Source organism: Hydractinia symbiolongicarpus, chromosome 7 (assembly GCF_029227915.1).
Source record: "Hydractinia symbiolongicarpus strain clone_291-10 chromosome 7, HSymV2.1, whole genome shotgun sequence".
In the NCBI taxonomy this organism is placed as follows: Eukaryota; Metazoa; Cnidaria; class Hydrozoa; order Anthoathecata; family Hydractiniidae; genus Hydractinia; species Hydractinia symbiolongicarpus.
The window spans coordinates 20,441,681-20,459,852 of NC_079881.1; the positions used below are offsets into that span (position 1 = coordinate 20,441,681).

The 18,172-nt window shown below is 34.2% G+C and overlaps 2 protein-coding genes across 2 annotated transcripts; both read left to right on the forward strand.

The window, feature by feature from the left end:
• Positions 1-1,775: 1,775 nt before the first annotated feature.
• On the forward strand, positions 1,776-13,203 carry LOC130648404 (L-tyrosine decarboxylase-like). Its single transcript, XM_057454453.1, has 15 exons — positions 1,776-1,932; positions 5,514-5,796; positions 5,923-6,226; positions 6,343-6,512; positions 6,584-6,770; positions 7,028-7,167; positions 7,821-8,001; positions 9,059-9,258; positions 9,472-9,702; positions 9,808-9,946; positions 10,202-10,434; positions 11,214-11,395; positions 11,653-11,762; positions 12,002-12,189; positions 12,586-13,203. The coding sequence occupies exons 1-15, from the start codon at positions 1,841-1,843 to the stop codon at positions 12,820-12,822; spliced, it is 2,877 nt and encodes a 958-aa protein (XP_057310436.1). The 5' UTR covers positions 1,776-1,840; the 3' UTR covers positions 12,823-13,203.
• A 1,598-nt stretch (positions 13,204-14,801) lies between these two features.
• Positions 14,802-16,580, forward strand: LOC130648408 (putative nuclease HARBI1). Its single transcript, XM_057454457.1, has 2 exons — positions 14,802-15,207; positions 15,282-16,580. The coding sequence occupies exons 1-2, from the start codon at positions 14,924-14,926 to the stop codon at positions 16,378-16,380; spliced, it is 1,383 nt and encodes a 460-aa protein (XP_057310440.1). The 5' UTR covers positions 14,802-14,923; the 3' UTR covers positions 16,381-16,580.
• Positions 16,581-18,172: the final 1,592 nt, after the last annotated feature.

Below are 18,172 nucleotides of genomic sequence, written 5' to 3' on the forward strand. Positions count from 1 at the left end.
GTTATTTAAGTTTTTTTTCTTGAACATGACAGTAAAGTATGCTATATCGTAATTCTTTATCTTCTGTTACTTTATTCTCACTCTTCCAAATGCAAAAATAAAAACCATTTCCATAGTCTAAAAAGTCGAATAAAAACATCAAATGACAGGAAAGTACTTCCTACAGCTACAGCTTATTCAACCTCCCCCTTCGAAAGTCCCTTACTCCTCTGCACACCTACCACTCGCGTTAACTTTTGAGAAAAATTGCCGCCCGTTTACTTCAGCTAAGACAATCCCCTGGATAATTCCCCGCAGGAGAGATTTAATTGCGCTACAGCTCCCTTCATTGCAGGACTGTGATTAGCAACAGCACAGAAAGAAATTAAGAACATTATACTGGATAAATAATGTGCATAAAAATTTAAAGGAGGAAAATTGCATCCATGATAATTCTTAAACACTATGCAATTTTGAGAATGTACTATCATTAAACTAATGACGTTAATGACGGGTAAAAGGAAAACTGGATTTAAATAAATAAATGTTTCTAGACACAAGTTTCTCTTGGCGGTTGACGTTTGATAGTTCAAACTGAGCAATGTGACATAAAATCATGCCACATTGTCTCTTTAAAACAATTAACTGACGTGTAATGTTCACTACTACTGTCATTTTGAAATTTAAAAGTTAAACAATGCATACATTTCGTCATAAACACAAAACGTCAACCTCTGCAATTTAGCTAAAATGATAATTAAAAAATGGTCTAAGAAAATGGGGAGCTTATATCATGTGGCAGTTTTTCATAAACGAACAACATAGTGAAAATAATCATCTGCTTATGGCTTAATGAAGACTTTATTTGATAGCATGACTTTCATAGAAATGTAAAGAGGATCCTATATCCTATATCGAATAGAGATAACTACTCTGAAGAGTTTAACCAAGAATATTCTAAACTTTGGAACCAAATTTATCCTAATTCCCAGGATACACATATAAATTGGACATATCTGAGATTGCAAACTGTTGTAAAAGTCACCCTAAAGTACTTTAAACGAAACACGAGAAAAAACATTTTTCATCAATGATAGGAGACAGGTTTATAAGTTTCTTTTTTTCATAAATTCCAAGATGCAAGCAATATGTTAGGAAACTCTTAACTTTTTGTCTAACTTCATACTGAATATTTTCATAACGTATAATCTTATAAAAAAGCGTGTAGTTTGCGATCATCAATGTAGCTATATTTGTGCCCCAGGCTCTTTTCAGATTAGAACTTGCTATAGGTCATTGAAGAATAATTTTCACTAACATAACGGGCACTATCTACCCAGTAACGTTTATTTCGCGAATATAAAGGAAAAGTTGTTGGGCTAAAATATCACTTATCGCCTGCTTGCAATATGGAATTATATATCATCATGGATTTCGCAGGTCAAAATGTAACTGACTGCCCGCTTGCAATATGAAATTATATACCATCATGCATTGCGCGGGCCAAAATATCATTTACGCATAATATTTGCAGTCCACAAAATTATAATTAAAAGAAAATCAAACACCAAGAAATTATTTGATTGTCATTTGACACGCATGGATTTTGATTAATCGCTCTCCAGTTTACACTGGCTCGATAATGGACATAGACAAGGAACTAACGGCCAGGTAAAAACAACAACCTCCTTATTCATCAAAAACACCGCTTGTTGAAAAACAGTAAATATTATTATTTTCTATATATAAACTCAAATGCAGTCAACTGTGACCACTCCTATATATACCCCTTCTTGGGGATAATTTTAACACATCACTAGATGGTTGTTAGAGTTGGAACATCAAGTACAACTCAGTGAAAATGGCCGAGAAGCGAAAAAGACATAGCTTAACACCTGGTAAGGGTAAGCGACCAAGGCAAGGCGAATGCAGTGGAACAGTGTTTGACCCATTGTAAGTAATCACTTCAGCATTATTTTTACCACATTTAATTACAGCTTTTCGTTTTTCTAGCTCACTTTGACTTATTACACGAAAATAACTAGTCAACTAATTAACACGAATTTGATAATTTCGCGTTAATTAAAACCATGTTAATTTCATACCTATTAGATTTCTCCTCCGTTAATTTAAAATTCGCTTAAAAAAACATCTGTATATTTCAACGCATCTTATATAATTTATATGTACCTTTTGCAAAATGCCTTTCAAAAATATAATAATATGATTTCGAGATCTTCCTTTTAATCTAGAAAGCGGTCAACACAACATAAAACGGAGAGATGAAGTGTTCTTTTCTTATTTCTAACAATCAACAAAAGTCGCCAACGAAATTAAAACTTGATTAGTTTAAACCCCTTTACTGTATGGTATGCTATATCAGAACAATAATGATTTCCTATGCATATACCCAATTTCTGTTGTTCTTTTTTTGCTTTAAATTCATCTAATCTCGAGAAAAGAAATATTTTAATGGTTGAAAATTCGCCTTATATAATACCGTTTATAATACCGTTTGTTTTTTTAAATTCGCGTTAATTACCACACACTTAAATACCGGAATTTATAAATTCGCGTTAATTTCATGCATCATAATTAATCCTGCTTTATTAAGTTGACTACTTATTTTCGTGTAATAAGGTATATATGCTGACTCAAACTTTAATGCCAGGAAAGAAGAATAAAACACTTAAATGCGTTACATAGTCCCCCACTTCACCCTGTCGTTATTAATTCGATATTTATAAAACGTACCAAACGCGTTTGGGACTTAAAAAACATTTTTATATATATTAAATGTTACTTCTTTTAATAGATTCTATTTGGATATGGGAGTAAATTATAATGACACAATACAATGTGTATTACACCGCCCTGTTTTAGACTGATAACGCCCTGTCTTGGACTAAGGCCGCTTTTTGTCGGACTGAGACCTCCCTGTCCTGGACTCAAGGGGCCCTGAGAAAAGGAATATTCAGGCTGAAATTAAAATTTAACAATTATTCAACCTAATCTCCCCGCAATCGTGTGAGCGCGAAATATTTGTGTCTCGCATAGAAAAATATGAAAAAGCAACAACAATAGACTTAAAGTAATGTTTTTGTCACTAACCATGAAATCAAATGTCATAAATAATCATACAATTTTGGTTGGTTTAAATATATGATTGCTAAACTTCTGACCGCCAATAACCTATGCAAGACGATCGGTTTAAATAAAAAAAGATAAAATTTATATACTCTGAATTTCGAAAAATCTGCAATATATTTATATGTCCATAAAGCTCAGCCCTAAATGAAACCCACGGCAGAAAACAAAGTTTTTTGGGAAATGTCACGTCCATTCTTTAAAGTTCTATCGGACATTTTATATATAGCTAGTTATATTTACGCACTTGCTACAAACCCCTACTTACACTTTAAGGAGTTATTTAACTTTTTCTTGAAACTGCGCCTATGAACGCCCTCCAATCTTTTCTATTTTATTATTTTTGTATTTTCACCTTTTATAAGGTTTTTGTGGGTTTGGCGCCCTATGAAATTGTATATTTTATCCAAAACAGTAAAAAAGTGTCTTTTCAAACTGCGCCAAATAAAAGGACTTAATAAACACCTAAAAAAAAGCAATTTAATTTCTTTGAACATTTTCCACATTCTTAGAAATTGATAAATTATGGCTTTACAGGTTACAATATTATTTAACAATCCAATAATTAATTTATAATACTTCATTATAATATTATGAGGCATATATCGACATCATATATGCCAAAGAATAGATTTGCGAAAACTTGTATTTAACAAGAAATTGCTTAAAAGTCATCATTTTGAGGCAGGGTTTTTATCTCTCACCTGACAGATATCATCCGTATTGATTAAGTTTTATGACTTACAATCCAACAAACTGAGCGCTTGGCGTAGATTAGGAAATGATGTTTACAAATTATCTACTGCGCATGCGCACTATAACTCATCTATGTACATAACTGTCAATCACATTATCTTACTTAGCAGCTTCATGTGAAGTGTAAATAAAACTCTTTGATTGTTTGACATAAGGCAACTCAGTGGATTATTTTTATTTCACAATTTTTTTAATAATATTTTTTAATTTTAACCAAACATGTTGGCACAGCTGTTTTTAAGACATTAAATTGAGCTTTAAAATAATAATAATGATCATTTATGTGATCTTACAACAACGTACAATGAGAATAAAGATAGAATGAACTAGGTCCATGTTGGGTCAGAATGATGCATATTAAGTCAAGTTCAGGGAAAATTATTTAATCCTAATTCTAAAGATTCGGGTTTTAAAAGTTGTCACCAAAGGTTAGTACAGCCGAAAGTCATTTGAGAACGATGTTTAACTTTCAAATTGTAAAGGATTTTATAGATAAGCTATATATAAGCTTTTATTTAAATTTACTGCATACCTCCAAACACTAAATATTGCTTATCATAAACGACTTTATTTACGTTTTTTAACACTTACTGAGATTAACCAGGCTTTCTTTGGCATTTAAAAATTTGAAGCAACAACTTCATATTCATAAAAATAATATTTCTGATAAAAGCATTTAAATGAGATTAAAAAGGAATTTCATTTTAACCGCAATGGGTAACCTTTAGTGTTCTTGTAGTGTCATTTTCACACTTTAGAGACACTAAAATGACAATATTTAGTGTCATTTCATGCTTAAATAATTTATGTAGAATAAAATAATACCCTGGTCAAGGTCTATAATAGCAATCTTCATTACAATAGCAAACTTTATCGGGGTGAAAACCGTCGGGAAGTATTCACTAGTGCGGTGCTAATTAACATGTAAATTTGCAGGACGCGATTTATTAATTTAAAAAAGCAACCCTACATCACTTTTCATCATGTGGATTTCCAGGCTCATACGAAAAAAAATAATGATTTCGCATCATGACTATACATAAAACAAGTAGCATATCGTAAAATGCCAAAATCAAGCGCAGCGCTTATCAGTGAAGATGGCAAGATTTTAATGCTCTTATCTGAGGGTTATCCACGGGTGCGCTTATAAATGAGTATAAAGAAATGCAAAATTTCAATTATGTATATTCTTTTTTCTGCATCATTTTATCCGTTTTATATTCTTCTTCATCAGTTGTTGAATAATCAGAAGAAATATCTAAACAAACATCACTTCGTTCGTACTCAACACCACAAAAACTATATACGTAACAAAATTAAAGAAGCAGAAAAAAGTCTCGCATTTTAAGTGAAACAAACATTGTATTCTAGATCTTCTTTCCCTATATGCGCTTATCTGAGAGTGCGCTTATAAAAAGGTGCGCTTGATTTCGGCATTTTACGGTACCTATTGCATGATTCAGCATGATTCTTTAGTACCAGATACATTGACGATATTCTATAATTACAAATCTTTGTGTTATTGCTGCAAACATATGTGGTGAAGGAACAATTAACGGGTAGAATGTCATGAACTTATAGGTTGGATCCACATACAGCAAAGAATATTAGCAAAGTGTTTATTTTATTAGGCCACAGTCAGATTGCTACAAGAAACCATGGGAAGCCTTGGGTGCTTGGTTTCTTGGACCACGTGCAGAAAACAGAGAAGTATTTAGCCGTCTTATATCGAAAGCCATCGAGTGGTATGCAGATTGTCGTGAGGGATACTTTCCCGGCGATCCTTGCTATATTGATAGCAAAGTAAAAGGCTCGAAAGCCTATCAGAGCGAAATTGCAGACACGGAAAATCAACTAAAGATTATGCATGATGAGTTAAGCACATCAACGCCATTTTTTAGCACAAGATATCAGGTGAGATGCTATTTTTTTCTGCATTACTTGCTTCACCAATAATATCACCTAAGTTAAATAAAGTCATAAATAGAGGAAGATAGGAGTGTTCGTTCTTTTAAATTTATCAAACATTTGTAATTTCAGGGACATATGTTATGGGAAAATACAATGCCATCCATGCTTGGTTACTTCTCTGGCATGCTTTGGAATCAGAATAATGTGGATTCTACCATATCTCCAGTCACAACACAATATGAAATTGATGTTGGACAGCATCTGTGTCAACTTATGAACTTCGAAAACGATGAAAAAGTTAGTCCATGGGGTCATATTACAGGATGCGGTTCCATAGCAAACTTAGAGTCTTTATGGGCAGCAAGAAATTTGAAGTTTCATCCATTGGCCGTACAAGCTGTTGTCATGTCGAAGAATGCTGGCAAACTTGCTGGTAAATGATAAATCACTTAATAACTACCTGATTGGTGGTCATCGATAGTATCTTCTTTCTATGATTTGAAACTTGTCTGGACATATTTTAAGCAATAGTTATATGATTTTTTTTAGTCGCTGCAGATACTCCAGTATACATTCCACAAATGGACTCGCACGTAGAACTAAGTAAATGCACAAAGTGGCAACTGCTCAATCTTGATGTCGACACTGTTTGTAATTTATCAGGAGAAGTTTGTGATAGGGCAGGAGTGGATAAAAAAGTGCTAGAGGAGAAGTTAAAAGTAAGACACTTGCTATTTAACTTTACTCCTTAATCTTCTCCTGCATTGCTTATTTAATTTTATTCCTTTAGAGCGAATCAGTTATTAATATTGGAATGACAGATTTTATGCAGAAGCATAAAATATTAAAAACACCAGTGGTGTGTTCTCCAGGAACTTTTCATTACTCGTGGCCAAAGTCTGCGACTGTTCTTGGAATTGGCGATCAATACGTTTTGCCTGTCCATGTCGACGGAAATGCAAGACAAGACATGAAGGGTACTGTTTCCTAATTTATAACTCCAAGATTATAGTTTTGCAGAAAACAAGAAATAATATCCACGTATTCTATTCCATATATTTTTCTTTAAAAATACAAGAACATTACGTAATTAATCTATAACCAATTTTGTTAATGAAATTACTGCAAACACCACTCTATAAATGCTAAAAATATATATTAAACGAACTAAAATTTGTGGAGAAATATATGCAGGTTCATTTATTTAACGTTGTTATGTTACTTTTTTCTTAAGAATTGGACCTAAAACTGGCTGAATGTTTGAAAAGGAAACAGGCTGTCTTTATGGTGGTTGCTGTCATTGGAACTACAGAAGAGGGGGCAGTTGATCCGCTCGACGAGATTGTTGCTATGAGAGATAAGTATCGAGCACAGGTAGGAATTAAATTGAAAAAGGGAACAAGGACTGTTTTATCGCGCTACTTATATTTAAGTAATTCGTTTGTCCCAACATTCGGATTTACAAAATCTTTGAACCTAGAAAATCAACTATAAAAATTGTTTTCGAAGTTACAGTAACATTATTTTGTACAAGTTGACTTCCAATATGATCAAGTTTTGCAAATACATTTTTTAGATATAAAAATAAACAATCATGATGACAATGCTACTAATTAAGAACAAAGTAAGAATGGCAAAGGATAAAATTCTACTGATCTTCTCATTTTCCTAAAAATCAAACAAAATCAAAAAAATGTTAAGAATAAAAACAACTCACACTAAAGGCAATTTCGTGGTTTGCATAAATGTATAGATTATGCTCATGCAGTGAATTTTTCTTCTCATATGATCAAAATATTATTGCTTCTAAATCTATTAAAGTTTGAACTTCGTTTAAACCACTACTCTTTTTTCTTGCATAAAGAATATTTTAACTTATTTTTAATCCTACAAAATTCATAACTTATAATCACGTGTTTTAAAAGCGCCACTGACGCAACCCAGTGCAAGTAGAATTAACTACAAATGAGGTTTGTTGCTGAACTTGAAATTATACTTTAACCGTTACCCTTTTTTAATCCGTTTAGGGACTTAATTATGCCATTCACGCTGATGCTGCGTGGGGTGGATATATGTTAACTATGATTCAACCTCCTTCAGAAGAAAGAAGAGCTACTTGCGAAGAACGCGGAGAGGATTTCGTTCCAGCAATACCTCTTTCTGATTATGCAAAGAAGCAGTATCAAACCATCAAACATGCAGACACAGGTACGCTTATTTTTTTCTCTGATCATGTTTTGTAAACGGTAGAAAAAGCTAATCCAAATGGGGTTTATGTAAAGTAACGTAATAAAGTGTTGTGTAGTAGTTTAAAGCAAGCTAACTATCAAAAATTGAATGTTAAGCTAAGGCTCTGATTCGTAATAGACCGGTGAAACATTAATAAGGAATTTTATTAAAACCGAGAAAAGTCATTTTTATCATCTTAGTATAACCAACTAGCTGTTCGACCTTCCTTAACCCTATTCGGTCCGGGGGGGGGGGCGGGTTCCGCCCCCCCTGACGGTTTTTTTTTAATAACTCCTGATTGCTTTCTTATATGGCTATGATACTTACTGAGTTTCAACATTTATCTATTAGACACCTGCATGCTAAATTTTTAGGTCCCATACCATTCAGAGGCTTTGATATTGGCCATTACTCGAAACTACCCCTAAAATCTCTATGAAATCCTTATAATGGGGAAAATATAATAACTCTTGTTAGGATTATCCTTAGAACTTGAAACTTGCAACACAAGTTTGTTTCGTCAAGAAAAATCATTTTGAATAATTTTGACACGTGACTAATCCGATTTCCCGATTTTGTCGGATTTTACCCGAAAATCGGGAAAAAACGGATTTTCGGTCAATTTTAGGCAATTTTTTATTCGATCCATGTAACAAACGAAAGATATGTTAAAAACATTTTATTTAGCTTTTAGAAACTTCAAACAGAATGCAAAAATTCGCTCTAGAACAAAAGTAATTATATTTTAAGCAGTGGCATTTTTAACAATTTTTAAGCTTCTGATGACGTCACAAAAAATGTGCTGACGCAAGCAAAAATTTATTGCCGCCATTTTGTTCCTTTTATGACGTACTATAAGTGTGCCAAGTTTGATTCAATTTGAACAATCCTATGAAAAGTTATTGAGGGGGGGGGGCGGAATCCGCCCCCCCTCCCGGTCATAATATGTTCGAAAAACCCCGGACCGAATAGGGTTAAGGATATATGCCGTTGTATTGGTGCAATTCCAAATATTCCAAATTATAATTTCTTTTAGTAACCATTGATCCGCATAAAGCTGGTCTCTGTTTATACCCAGCTGGAGCACTTTGCTATAGAAATGGAACAATGAAAGATCTCATCACTTTGGCTGCTACTGAAGTGTTTCATGGTGACAACGATATTTCAGTTGGTGTGTATGGGTTGGAAGGATCAAAACCTGGAGCAGCTGCAGCAGGAGTTTTGTTGTCTCATAGGGTAAATATACTTTGATTCTTGTTTTATGACGCACATTATCAACGCATTTCATTTAATCTTCTGTTGAAACCAAATGGTATATTGAAAGCATGTCATAGGATTTAGTACTTTATTATTATCCGCCCTTTTTTGTACAACAAATAATCTAAAGCTGTATGTGTTCATTTTAAATATTTACATGTCTCTGTTAGTTCCTTCCACTTATAATACCAGGTTATTGGACTCGACCAAATGGGGTATGGCAGAATTTTGGGACAATGTCAACTTTTAAGCAAATTATTTTACTGCATGTGGATGACAGTTGCTCAGGATTATGATGATTGGGTGTGTGTCAATTTCATCGATCTTCCAGAACTACCACCAGAGTTCCCACAAACAGAGGAAGAGCAGAAGGACTATATTCGAACAAGGATATTGGGACGAGATAACGAAGAATTAGCACAAGTATGTTTTTGCACGTCCAAAAATAGTTTAATAGTCTTCAAGTTTTAAAATCAAGGGAATTTAAACCTACAATGAGTAATTTATATTACTGATTTCTCGTAATAGGACGAAGAAGCTATGAGGTTTTTGCGAATCGTCGGTCCAGACGCCTTGATCAATACATGTGCAGTTAACTTGATTGGTAATTCTGATAATTTGGAAGCAATGAATCAACTTCAGAATGACATTTTCGACGAAACAAACGGTACGTTTAACAGTGACTTACTCTATCTAAGAATGTCTTACTTCTTCAAACTGCAGAATAGTTTTGGTTGAAAGAAATAATATTTTCACAATGCAACGTGCAGTAAGTTTGCAGCAAAGGTAAAGTTCAAAGTTACAAAATAACAAAATTAGAAATTCGAAAAATTTATGCCCATAAACAGTTATAGTAAAGAATTGCTGATAATTTAATGTTACGTTAGATAACAACACCGAAAGTAATATTTCTATACTTTAGCGGGTGTTGGTAAGAATCCCAAAAGAGTACCAATCTTTTTAACAACATCTACTTATGAAAGGGAAAAATATGGAGAATCTTTAGACCAGTTCAAACATCGATTGGGCATCTCAGCTGATGGTAACCTGGATTTCCTAAGAAACACTTGCATGAGTCCATTTGAAGCCAATGATCTTAACGTAGTGGTGTATGGAAAACTATTCAGAAATGTTGTACTGAATTGCATCGGCGGAGTAAGTATCTAAGACCCTTTCTGAAATGACAACGAAACAAGGCTACCAACTGGTCTTGTGGTTGCGCGTTCGCCTCCAGTGCGGAAAGTCCTGCGTTCAAACTCTGCAAGAGGCATGCCAGAAACTATAAAAGTGTTAATCGATTCTTCCTGTTTAACGTTCAGGTGAGAATAGGATTGATGTCTTGGGCGGTTGTCTAGTTGAGCGGCTGATGTGCTTGCACGATTTCCTTATGTCAAATGGGAGCTTTAAATGCACCAGAACCCTCTTTGGAGGACCCTCATATATAACAGTTTTATTAGGAACTGGACAGACCATCCTAGGCAAATAATGAAAATAATAATAACGGGTAAAACTAATGAAGGTTGCATCTACCCCATTCGTTAAACTGATGTGGTGCCTAGTCTATCTTTTGTGTGGATAACTTGACACCATTTGGGACCAAAATGAAACAATTTCATAAAGTTGGGTCAACTGTCCATGCTTAGTATTCTTTGCTGTTCATTGTATTATTGAAAACGAGAAAGTGATCCAGAAACCTACACGTTAAAAAAGGAGACCCTCATGTAAATAGTTTATATGAATTAAAGTGACAGGTAACTAGAAAGCTCAACAAGCCTATGGATATTATTCTTTGACACTTAACACACGCTTAGGATTAAGAAGGTGGAGGTAAAAAAGCTAATAACCAAGCATTGTTAGGTTACAAATCCTGACAGTATGATGTAAGAAAAGAGTGAATACAAAGGGTAAAAAATGCACTTTTTCTTCTAATTTAGCTTGAGGTTGGCGGTCTGGGGGATCCCAAAGTTCATCATACTTTTGTGGTTGCTGGTAAAGCGGATGACGAACACGGCCGTGTATTCTTGGATTATATTCCATCCTTTTCTACTGCTGGTAAACAATATCACGTAGTTCTTTCCATGCTTCCCGCCACAGATACAGACCGTGATCGACTAAGGTAAGTTTACGATCTTAACATCGGCTTTAAATTATTCTGAATAACAATGATGTCAAGATGCAGAATATCATTTAACAATATAGGACACAAGAATTGCTTTTAATGAGTGAAAACATCATCATTAAATGTCATTAATAGATGTATCCTCTCTTTGTGCTAACAAACGCATGAAATAATATTAGCGCACGAAATTAGATTTTACATATCAAACGGCTAGCATATATGTAGACGCCAATAACAGTTTGAAATTAATTTAGAAATGCTCAACGAAACCAACTTTCTACTTTCTATCTGAAAACAAAAGGAGCTACAACGATGAAAAACTTTTTGCGAAGTGATAATACTTTCATGATGGAAGTTTACAAAGGTATTATTATTGTTTTTGTTGTTTTTGTTGTTTTTGTTGTTTTTGCTGTTTTTGTTGTTTTTGTTGTTTTTGTTGTTTTTGTTGTTTTTGTTGTTTTTGTTGTTTTTGTTGTTTTTGTTGTTTTTGTTGTTTTTGTTGTTTTTGTTGTTTTTGTTGTTTTTGTTGTTTTTGTTGTTTTTGTTGTTTTTGTTGTTTTCTTTATTGCTGCTGTTTTTACTCTTCATTTATCGCTAATTTAGGTACTAACGCAAACAAGATATGTGATGTGACCATGAAAGTGGATGAAGTGTTCAGATACTTTCATTTGGAGAGTTTGCAAGCCAGTGAACACATTGAGTATCCCGAGCACCAAAAATATTTCTTGTATGGTGATACTAAGCGAGCATTCATTTCACATGTGCCAACTAAATCACCCGACTTTCATCAGGTCTGTAGAAAATCCTGTTATGCGTGCGTTCCACTTTCCTCTTTCTTCTCCTGAATTTTTTCTTAAAGTAATTATGACTTTCTTCTCTTGAGTGTTTAAAGTCGTAAGTTATGCTTAGCAATAGTGTCAAAGGGAAATCATATTGAATAGGTGCGGTATTGTATTTTGTCTTTCAAAGTCAGAACATTTTGAACACTTTTTTCATTTATATATTTGGTTTGGCCAATTAAAGTAGTACGGAAGATGCGTTTAGTCATTTAATTTCTGAACTATTGTCTAATTTTAAGTGTCATTTTCATATTTAGTTGAAGGGTTGATAGATTAAATTAGAATCAAAGCAAACTTTAGATTGTAGCGATATTAACTGTTGGAATGCATTTCCTCTATTATTTACAGGTTATCGAACTTGATGAACTCCCACACAGCGTCACACCAGAAATGTTAGATCTTGGCGTGATTATCACCATTCCTGAAATACCTGGGAGACCATTGGAAATTCGAGGATCCATTGCAGATCCATTGCAACGTGATACTTACACTGTTTCATTCAAGGGCGTGCAATACGCTGATTGCGAAACAACCATTACATTTGCGAATCAAAACGCAAAGAAATATTTTAATGGCAACATCTAGCTTTTTTTAATGAAATGCGAACAAAACACAACGAACTGTGTAATTGGAAGATTTATTGAAATCATAAAAATATTTTCTCATAATTGATTGATTTTTAATAAACAATTTTCTAGTTATATAATAGAGGGTCGAAATCTTATGTGTGTGAAACTGTTGAAAGATATTTCTGTCTGTTTCATATTCATTAGCCTGTTGCATTACACTAAAATAAATGTTGAAATTCATTTCATTAATTTACAATTGCCCGACTTTATATTTACGTATTAGTATAACCATAATTTTTTGTAATTTCTCGTATTTAAATGAATCTTGGAACTGAGATTATGCTGTAGAGAAAGAAAATAGTATATATTTTCAAAAAAGTTATAAAAACAAACATTTCGCCACTTGTTTTTTCTGCATTTCTTACCCTCGCACTTCTTGACCACTATCATCATGCTCTGTTTTGACGCGAAAAAAGAACTAGGCAATTCGCTGAAATTACGGAAAACGGTAATGACGTCACAAAATGTATTGTATACAGTTAAAGTCCTTTTGAGAGGTCAGAAAGGAAATTTTTTTCGACTTGACTTGGTTTTATATTTTCTAAATATATAATATAATTCAGTACAAGAATCCAGACAAAACAGAAACAACCAGAAGACTGCACACGAGTTTGGGTGTACCTTTGACAGAAAGTATGTCTTCATGCCACACCCCAACGATGGTAATGTTTACAAAGTCGAGATTAACCAGCAATTGCAATTTTTGATTTGATGAGGATCGCTGTGGTGTATCCGGATTCTCAATTTAATTAACAAATTCCGCTCTTTACATTGCAACAAAACCTGGCTATAAATAAATTTAACTTGAGATGCTTTATCCAGCTTCTTATTTGGTGAAAGTTGTACTGACAGCTCTTTTGACTACTGCTACCTGATTGTTTTTGTCATCAGATAAATGAATCTAAGCAAATTATCGTATTTCCTTGTATTGACTCCAACGTTCAGTGATTGTGGTTTTGTGCGGGTATTTCTGCCATTCAGCCGCAATATACTGCCAACTCCACACATCTGTTTAAATATTATTGTGAAAAAAATTCGCGGTAAAAATTTTTCAATGATAAACAGAAGTTTAATTTTGCGGAAACTAATTTTTGCGGATGAATAAAAAATTACCAGAAATTTGTCAATAAAGGTGGATTTCATGGTAAAATTTTTCGTAACACAACAAACCTTAATCTCTAACTCTTAACGTAAGCGAAATTTCTGACAATAAAGTACATATTTTGATTTCATCTTATAACTTCATTTCCGAAATTTAGAAATACTTTAGGGATAAAGCTGAGGCTTGATATTTAGACACAAAGTTTGAATACTCCGAATTATTAACTATTGCATTTCTCTCAAAGTAACCTCGTTGCCAGCGCCTGTTGTTTCTTTTTTATATCAGGACGGCGAGACAACAAGTGTTGGGAACGAGGTTGCTCCTAAAAGAAAGCCATAACGCAACAAATATTTTTAAAATGTTATACGTTGGTTCTTATATCCAATCCAGTGTTTTAAATATCTCGCATTTGTTTAACAGATTTTAATAAATCATAAGAATGAAATAAATTGTAAATTGTTCTACAATTATTTAAAAATTACTTTTAATAGTTATTAAGCTGAAAAAACAATTCGGATTTGTTTCGCTCTAATTTCAATACACGATTTAAAAATATTTTTCGTATTTGAAAATATGATTAATTCCAATAGAATTATTTTATATTTGTGTTCCAGGATTCCTCTAATATCTTACAAAAAAGCTTCTAAATGGTTAAGATTTAATTTTTGTAAACTTCATTCAAATTTAAGAACGCTAATTTCAGTTTTGCGAAGTATTTTATTTACAAAGAGTGAGCATTTTTTACTAGATCCTTGAAATTAGTTCAGAATGAACGAACAAGCTTATTAATGTATCATAACGGAGTCACATAATTTGTGACAAAAAACTTTTTACGTTTCTTTTTACTCAATTAGGGGCTGTTTACACGTACCCGACATGAAACTCATGCCGGCATGAAATTTCATGCCGGCATGAAAATTTTTTGGTTCACACAGAGCGTTCCTGCCGGCATGAAATGAGTTTCATTTCATGCCGGCATGAAATGAAAACCATTCTCAAATACATGCTGAATTATGAACTTTCATCCCACAGATTCATTTTAAACATGGCTTCCAACAAGAGACAGCTTGCGCTTTTTTCAGCCTTGAATGCAGTTCTCGTGAGCTGCACGTTGTTACAACTACTAAGTATTTTGGTATTGAAATTTTTACAAGAACAGAGGAGGCTCAACAATTTGAGATATCAAGCAGTTATGGAGAGAAATACAGCATTGTCGAGGTACAGACGTGCAAGGTTGAGGTAAATATTTATATTGTTTTGCTGTGGATTTTTATTGTTCTTTTTCGTTTCCTGCACAACTACTCATTTTTTAGATATGTTAGAAGCAAGAGAAAATGCTGGATTAAACCTGGAAGAACTGATAAATGGTGGGATAACTTGCACATTGTTGGTAACATGTGTGACGATACTTGGTTACAAAACTTCAGAATGACAAAACAACAATTTATGAAACTTGTCGAATTAATTAGACCTTACGCAAAGGAAAGGTCTTCACAAGTCCGCAAAGACGTAATTCCGCTAGAAAAACGACTAGCTATTACGCTTTATTACTTGAAGGACCAAGGTTCTCTTTTGATGATTGGCAATACATTTGGCATAGCAAAAAGTACGACAAGTGTTGTTGTACATGAAATATGTGGCATATTAGCGAAAGATATCGCTTCTTTGTTGATAAAATTCCCAGTGGAAAAGGCTGATGTGGAAAAGATTTCCAGTAACTTCCTAAAACGATTTGGATTCCCTCAGGTGATTGGTTGTGTTGATGGCACACACATCCCAATAAAACAACCCTCAGAAAACTCTCATGATTACTTTTCCTACAAGATGTATTACTCGATCAATTGTCAAGCAATATGCGATGCGAATGGACAATTCCCGAATGTCGAAATTAAATGGCCAGGCAGTGTTCATGATGCTAGAGTTTTTGCTAACTGCACGGTTCAGGAAAAGTATCTTAATGGAGAGTTTAAATTATTTTACAAGGAGATCGTAGAGGATGGTGAATCCGTGCCACAGTTGCTTTTGGGAGATCCTGCATACCCTCTTTTACCACATGTGATGAAGGAGTTCGATCATTGCATATCGAATGAACAAGTCATATTCAATCAAATGTTACGCTCCGCCCGTAACCAAATAGAATGCGCATTTGGAAGGCTTAAAGCTAGGTGGAGAATTTTAAATCGCGCTATGGATCTGCAAGTGAAACATGTTCCAAATGCTATACTAGCTTGTTTTGCATTACACAACTTTTGCGAAATCGAAAAGTCGTTTGTAGACCCGAAGGTCGTAGAGGAATTGGCATTGAAAGAACGCAGCCTTGTAAACACAGTTGATAAACTTAACTCTTACACAACAACTTCAGGAACCAGGGTTAGGGATACTTTAGCAAACTATTTCAAAGAGTTTTTGTAAATTTTTATTTTCTTCAAGGTTACATTATAACTGTTGGTAAACTTTATTTGAACTATCACTACTGCTGCTCGAGGTTTGTGAAGAATACGAGCTTGGAAAGCTTCCTCGAGCAGGTGTAAAACTAGGAGAAGGCAAGGTATTCTGAAAATTACTTCGCAATGGAGTTTCATAAGATGTACCATATGGAGTGTTTGGATGCATTTGCTGTTGAGTAAAGTATTGTGGGTAACTGTTGAGTTCCACTGATGGCTTGGGCAAGTAATGCCAAACCATCACCAATTGATTTACCGACACTAGCTATTGACTCGGATATTTGACCAAATGCTGTATTGGAATCTTTTGTTGCTTGGGTCAATTGGTTTACCATATTCTCCTTGAGACGGAGTTCATCTTTAGCCATGTTTAAATACATTTGATCACGCTGGCTTGAAGAAAGATTTTTTTCCATCATTTTACGTTTGTTATCTACGAATTTGGCTGTGACTTTTTTTGCCATATTATTATCAGCTGTAGCATTAACAGGCAACTTTTCACTACCTTCAGGATTATCAGTTTCTTCTTGGTTTTCATCATCATCATCATTGTCGTCATCAGAGTCCTCGAAAAATCCTTCAACGTTTTCGTCGGCAATCGTACTTTTGGAGTTTGAGATGGAATTTGTGGCTGGTGATCCACCCCAGAGATTCTGCAACAAATCCCAGTTGTCGCATACTATTTTGCCACTGCCACTCCGACGACCTTCGTTGACAGCCTTTCTGTAGTCCTGTCGAACTTCTTTAATTTTTGCTTTTATTCTAACGTAGCCACCTTTAATCGATTTTTTGTCATTCATAGCCTTTGCTTTTTGTACTGCAAGTTCTTCCTTAGGCAGTTCGAGGTCAACTTCAGTCGCCATAACAGGTCCGAAACCACTATTTTCGAAACGCTCTGCCATCATCACACGAACTTTGTTGTAAAGTTCCACCAGATCACTTTCGAAATCTACCCCTTTGTACTCATACTGAGATTTCAATTCATTCATGCAATCAAGAAGTGCCTCAACCATAGTGTTTTGCCATCGGAATCTTGTCGATTTTGTTTTCACTTTCTTTACTTTTTTCTGTGGCGGGGGGTGATTTTCGGATTTATCAGAATCGTCACTTTCACTCATGATTGGTGTTTGGAGTTTTTTTCATTAACGACTTTTGAGGAAGGAATTCTGAAAAAAATATATATTTTCTTTTGTGATGGTTTTATTTCATATTTCTCTCATTTTTTATAAGCAAATAAAACGCTATAAACTGAAGTTGTTGTTATTTCTATAAAAAAAGTTACCTTGCTGCTGCATTGGCCATATTTTTCTTCACAAAGAAATAATATTTGAGTTTTGTATAATTTAAATTCTCTTCTCAGTGACTTCTGTATTATGACTTCTGTATTATAGCTCATTTCATACCGGCATGAAACACGTTTTGCGTTCACACGGTAATATCATGCTCAAAAAGCCTTGACATGAAATTTCATGCCCGTCTTAAGGACGGGCATGAAATCATGCCGGCATGAAATTTCATGTCGGCTTCGACGTGTGAACAGTTATAGGTTTTCCTTAAGACACCGAAATGAACTCATGCCGGCAGGAGTTTCATGCGGCATGAAAAAATGCGTGTAAACGGGGTCTTAGTTTTACGTCTTTTGGGACACGTTTTTTTTTACATCTAGTGTATATTATCGTGATACACTTTCATTTTACCTAATGATGTAGTAATATGCTACGAAAAGCTTCTTAGTCGAATATGATATGTTTTAAAAGGAT

Excerpts from the sequence above, each read along its gene's own strand:
- LOC130648408 (XM_057454457.1), top strand. The coding sequence starts at position 14,924 with ATGAGTTTCATTTCATGCCGGCATGAAATGAAAACCATTCTCAAATAC. Across the intron at positions 15,208-15,281 it reads TACAGACGTGCAAGGTTGAG|ATATGTTAGAAGCAAGAGAA; the intron begins GTAAATATTTAT and ends CTCATTTTTTAG.
- LOC130648404 (XM_057454453.1), top strand. The coding sequence starts at position 1,841 with ATGGCCGAGAAGCGAAAAAGACATAGCTTAACACCTGGTAAGGGTAAG. Across the intron at positions 1,933-5,513 it reads GGAACAGTGTTTGACCCATT|GCCACAGTCAGATTGCTACA; the intron begins GTAAGTAATCAC and ends TTATTTTATTAG. Across the intron at positions 10,435-11,213 it reads TACTGAATTGCATCGGCGGA|CTTGAGGTTGGCGGTCTGGG; the intron begins GTAAGTATCTAA and ends CTTCTAATTTAG.